The sequence below is a fragment of the Callospermophilus lateralis genome, chromosome X, assembly GCF_048772815.1.
Source record: "Callospermophilus lateralis isolate mCalLat2 chromosome X, mCalLat2.hap1, whole genome shotgun sequence".
Classification (NCBI taxonomy): Eukaryota; Metazoa; Chordata; class Mammalia; order Rodentia; family Sciuridae; genus Callospermophilus; species Callospermophilus lateralis.
The window spans coordinates 121556423-121562422 of NC_135325.1; the positions used below are offsets into that span (position 1 = coordinate 121556423).

Here is a 6000-nt window from a genome sequence, read left to right on the forward strand (position 1 = left end):
CAGCTCTCCTTCCATTTCCACCCAGGCCCCAGGGTTTCACCCTGTTTCTCTTCTCTTCTAAAAGCTGCCACTCTGGTCTCTAGTTTGGTTCTTCCCAGTGCCTGATGGTGGAATGAGGCATAGTCTTCCCAGCCCTACTCCTTGCTACCCATTACTACTGTATTGCTGAGTATGTGGGTAGCAGCCCCATTGGAACAGGAAAAATGCAGATTTTTTAGCCTGGTAGTTCTATTTTGAAGCCTGCCTGGCTCATGTATCACCTAGAAAACCTTTGTAAATTACTTAAATCTGTAATCTGCTCCCTAACTTCCCTCTAATGCATATAACAGCAATACTGCTGCTGAAACTACTCAAAAAGTGAGAGAGATGAATGGAATAATATATGTCAAGCACTTAGCATAAAATATAGCATGCAAGGTAGAAATCCTACAAATATTTATTATATTTCCTTAGTGCATAGCATTATGTATTATATACATAATATATAGATACATAATGCTAAACTCTGTGGCTATCAAATCACATTCCAAAATTTGAGACTTTAATCCTAATTCCATCTATAAATGTGTACTAACTCATGGGAATATGCGCATGCATTAGTTATCTCTATGTGTTTGCCAATTTCCATATCAAAGATACTGCATTATATGCTTTATTATTTGTTGTATCATGTAACCCCATTTTATAGATGAAGAAACTGAGGCTTAGTGAAGTTAAGAAACTCATCCATGATATCATAGCTCTCAATGTTTATTAGAAATAGGAATTGAAACTAGAAGTATCTTATTATAGAGTCCAAACTCTTAACAATAGGCTACACTGTCCATCTAGAAAGCCAGATTAATAACAGGTCCTCAGGAACCTCTGGTAAGATCCTGAATTCAATCATTGCAACAATGGATAATTCTTCCCTTGTTGCATCTAGAGTTCTGGAAATCCAGAAAGAACTGGCCCAGACAACAGGCCCATCTACGGGTTCTAGAATTGCAAGCAAAGACATAGGCATCCTAAGATGTCTAGCTTGTCTCTTCTTCACTCTTTCTTATTTTGTATTGGTAACTGGAGGGAAGCTCAGTATTTATGGATTTCCTTTATAATTGCATCTATTTTCAAAATCTGTTAAAGTAATTCTTTCTAAATTAACTGTAGAACTTTCCAGGAGTGACGTGGTCGCTGTGCTGATGTTAGGGTGAAACATTGTTAATCTTGTTATTAGCATAGCCTGTCAAGGAGCTGCTAAAATCTCTGCCTAATATTGAATCAAAAACTCTGTCACTCTACCAGTAGAGAGAGAATGTGTCCCGCCAATGCTGTCATTGGGCTCTTCAGTGGGCTGGGGAGAAGGTCTAGTTTGGAATTTTCTGCTCATTGCCTTGAATTTCACTTATCATTTCTGTCTGCTTAGATTTGGGGATTCTTTCCCCATCTCGCTTGTCCTGACAAAAACAAGGGAACCGAGGAGCTTCTCTTTTCATGGGAACAATACATCCCACTGGAGATAACCAGACACTTGAATCTTTTGCCAACCAATGGTGCAGTAAAGATAGGTGCGGTTGGTTCTCTCTTTAGGATGGCTCTGCCCCCACCCTCTGCATGCCCAGCCAGATAGCTTATTGCAGAAGGTTCTGGTGCCAAAACAGGCCAAGGGTTGATGCTGCCCTCTAGCTTTAGGTCTAGAAGCCCCATTCCCTACCTGCCCCAGCTGCATATACTGCTCACTTAAGAAGTCATTAAAATGTTGATCTGGGTATCTACTTAACAATTTCATAGGAAGCTTTGTACAGAATACCCAGGGGATGCCCTGGCTCACAGGAGGCAGTGACTAGGTCGTTTGATATTCTTCTTAGTATTTTATTATGTAAGAAAATATTTTAGATGCCATAAGTAATTTACTTCTTTATCAGCAGAAATTACTTTTTATTACATAGTACAGGTTAAAAAGTATCACATAATCAAATGAAGTTGATACCTAGACAAGGAGTCCATATGTTATACATAACATAAAGAATAAATGCATTGTTTAGTGAAATACCATCTGCTGAGCAATCAAGCGCATATAATCCATGCGTGGAAATTGCTTTCCAAGGAGAAAGGAGAGCATCCCAAGCACTTTAAGGGAGCCTCCAGTTCCACTCCCATCCTGTTCCCAGACTCGCCACCCTCAACCAGCATAGGCATGATTTCCTTACGGCTGAGGCTGCCTCCTCTTTCAGGAGCTAACAAAGAGGAGGCCAGTGACCCTTCTTATAACCAAGCATCAAAGAAGTTAATTTGAGTGTGGAAAGAGGACCCCTGTCTATTTTTTAGCTATCATATAGTTTTTTCCACGTACCCTCCTAGGCAGACATTTAAAAATCCCAGTCACCCCAGTTAGTTGTAGAACCTCGGGGCTGCTCCTTTCCCTTAATCAGCCAGAGAGAACAGTAAAATGGTAGGGCCATTCTACAATTCATATCCTTGGGGGCAGAGGAAGTTGTAATATGATAGATATTTGTAGGTCATTTTCCATCCCTAAAGTAATCTGTAATAAGACTTAATAAATCAGAATACTCCAAGATATTTACTTAGCTCAGAATGCTGATAGCTATAGTTGCTATCCAGATTCACTGGTTTTCTCTGCATCATGCCATGAAAAATCAGTAAACTTGGTTCATTTAGACAAAATGAAAGTTATTTTTTTTTTTTAACTCAGTAGCTTTTAGATGGCAAACAGCTGAATATCAGATAGACCCTGAAGTATCTAAGGACCTGTTACTTTGGGATATAAAGACACTTTCCTAAATACAAATTTATAACATATAAATATGATGCTCTTATATGGCATAATATATATTTAATAAAATATATTTTAAAACATTTATATACTGTATAGATATATGTAAATATCTAGACAAATACCTTATGTTTATAAATATAATATATGTAGTGATATATATGTGTATGTATAACAAACTTCTACAGGATTATTATGCATTTTTAGGATATGCTGAGAAGACATGTAGTGAATTCAGTAACATATTTAAATTAATTTTGTCTTTTATTACTGGTGACAACACTAACATTATTTGTGTTATAAAGTTTTGGGAGCTTAATAAATATTAAGATAATAGTCCTTGATATACACATGGAACTTTGGTTCCCTTGGAGGCACTCTGTAAATTTTGGTTGAATGAATAACTGCCTGGGTGGTTGAACAAATGAATACATTTTCCAATGTCCATATGATTTTGGTGTTACATAAGGACAGCTTCTCAACCTGGTGAACATTGATATTATTTAAAGTTCTGACCAAGGACTACTCTGATTTACAGAATTCTTCGGTGATCTGGACACGTTGATGGGGCCTCTGACCCAGCACAGCAGCATGACCAATCTCGTCCGCTACGTTCGCCAGGGACTGTGTTGGCTGCGCATCGATGCCCATTTGTTGTAGTGGGTTCTCTCTTCTCTCTAGCATCACCACCCATCACTCTACCTCTACCAGCACACCGATGGTCACTGGTGGAACTCCACTCATTTGGGAAAAGTTCTCTTTGGTTATGTTTGTTTTTATGCTTCTTTTGATACCTGTGAAAAAACTGAATTCATTGTAAGTGGACACTACAACTTGAGGGTAGTATATGTTTTATTCTTTTTCAGTATTTGAAACACATTTCTCAGATCCCACCATCTTTTTGTGATTTATAGAATGATAATACCTACATTATTGTTTTAAGTCCACATTACCCAAAGCAAAAAAAAAAAAATGAGAAGCATGTGTGATGATGACAGGTTCATGAGAAATGAAACAAGTGGTCTCACATGTATATGAAAACTTAGACACAAGGGACATGCAAAGATTCTCAGCAACAGCTATCCCCCAAACTCTGCTCTTAATTTCAGAAAAGAATATACTTCAGAATCCATTGTTAAACTTTTGTGGTTCTCACAAACTCAATCTTTAGGAGAGAATTTTCTTTGTCAAAACCCACTGGTTAGATATTGGAGCAACATTATAAATTCAAAAAATCAAGAAAATTAAAGAGCATAGCAATGAAATTCTTGAAACAATGCTATGCCACAACCCAATGACTGTTTTTTTCACATCCCATTCCTTATTCCCTATATTGTTTAGATTTTAGTGATGAGGAGGGATGACATTTATTTTGACAACTTTAAGGCATCAGCTGGCATAAATATTTTTGAACTCCATGATTTGAAGCTTAAATCCTCACCTGAGATCTCTTTGTGCATAGATTCTCCTTTTAAGGACCATTTTGATGGATGCACACTTTAGTAGCCATAATGCTCACTTCAGTCTTAAAGTTGAGAGATAAGAGAGGTCTGGGAAATATCCAATAAGGAATTCACACCTCGTTTGCAGTTGGTAGGCAGATCCATAACTGGCAGGATTTTTAAATTGTATTTTGCTCTATATATGGAAACAAATTCTCACTAGCTAGAAGGAATAATATACAATTTTCTTCCTATGGTTTTAGAATCTGTACTTCTCCAGTTATTATCCACATTTTCTATCTTACAGGGTTTCTTTCTTTTACTTTTTCTTTTATCTTTTTTCCCTTTACTTTTCCTATTTTTGGGGGGAGGGACATAATAGCTTTTGAATGAAATACAATCACTGATTTTATTAAAGTCTATATTAGTATGAATTACTTCCATGAAAATTCCAAAGAAAACTCCAAATTCTATAAGTAGTAGCTAACTTTAAAATGAGCCTTGGGGTAATGCTTCATCCTAGGGTACTTTGAAAGAGCCCTGAAAATTGGGACAAGATTACCTAATTTGGAGACATTTTCCCATCAGTTATGACTATTTCTCCTCCTTATGGTCCTCTATATTCATCTTATGTCCCTAAATACCACAATGTAAATATCATCTTTGGTGTCCTAGCTCACCAGAAGAATCCCCCACTTGTAGTAAACACTATCCATGCATTAGTTACTTGTAATTACCTGCTGGCATATAATTCCTTGTAGCCTTTAATCTGCTGAGCTATTGAATTCTGTTCACTGAGTTATGTCCAGATAAATAATAGATAAGCACATGAAAGATTCAAACTTGTATGATTTTTAAAGCAAGTCATGCAGGTCTGTGATAAGAACAGCAGGTGATCACTCTGCACTCTCATTGTCAAGGTTAGATATATCCTCAGTTGCACAAGAGGCAGACCTGAGCTCTGCTCTGGTTATCTTTGAGTTCAAGGCCCTTTGTTGTATAATAAGATTGTGGAAGTTGTACTCCAATGGCTAAAGCCATGTTGTTAATGTGGCTGATGGGAGCATCCCAGCAGCTGAAACCCACACTTTTTATGCTCCCAATGTGGTTGAGCATTACGTTTATAGTCTCAACAACAGCATTTACACATGTGCATGCACACACATACTTACACACACACACAAATGAAACCTGAAAGAATCTTTTCTGAGCCTCTTAAGTGAGGAAATTGATAATATGAAAGACTTAACACCCAAGGTGGGTGTCACATATAAAAATTAAGCTGATGACTTTGCAGTGACTCAAATTCTTGGTTTTCTGTGGCCTACCAGGTAGAGTGCCTGGTTATTACCTTATAATGAAGCCCACCATCTTGACTTGTAAGTTTAACCTAGACCATGATCCTATACCATCATGGATTTAGGAGTAGCTTGAAATTCAATCTCCAGAAACTAGACTAGAATTGTAGGGGCAGTTTCCCAGGGAAATGAGCATATTGCCTCATGGATAAAAGACATGTAGCTCTAGTTTCAATGACTTGTTATATCTAATTACATACAACAGGGAGGCAAGAGGATTCTCTGTCATCTCTGGTGGCTGAGTGTAAAGTGCGTGCCAAGTCAGCAGCACCATTATCAAATCTGACAGTTGAGCTCTGGATCACCACCTGATTATTTAGTAGACCCATTGTAATGCACTCAGAAACCAATTAAATATGGAGGATGAATTGCCTTCCCATCCGTGGAGATGAGACATCTTTTAGTTTCATGATTAAGGATTGTTACT

At 37.5% G+C, this 6000-nt stretch overlaps 1 protein-coding gene across 1 annotated transcript in view; it reads left to right on the top strand.

Moving 5' to 3' along the window:
- Window positions 1-3433, top strand: part of Aff2 (ALF transcription elongation factor 2) — a 347505-nt gene extending 344072 nt beyond the window's left edge. The window contains exon 22 of the mRNA XM_077106520.1: window positions 3312-3433. Coding sequence (XP_076962635.1) covers window positions 3312-3433 — 122 coding nt within the window. The remainder of the gene's footprint in view (window positions 1-3311) is intronic.
- The last annotated feature ends 2567 nt before the right edge of the window (window positions 3434-6000 follow it).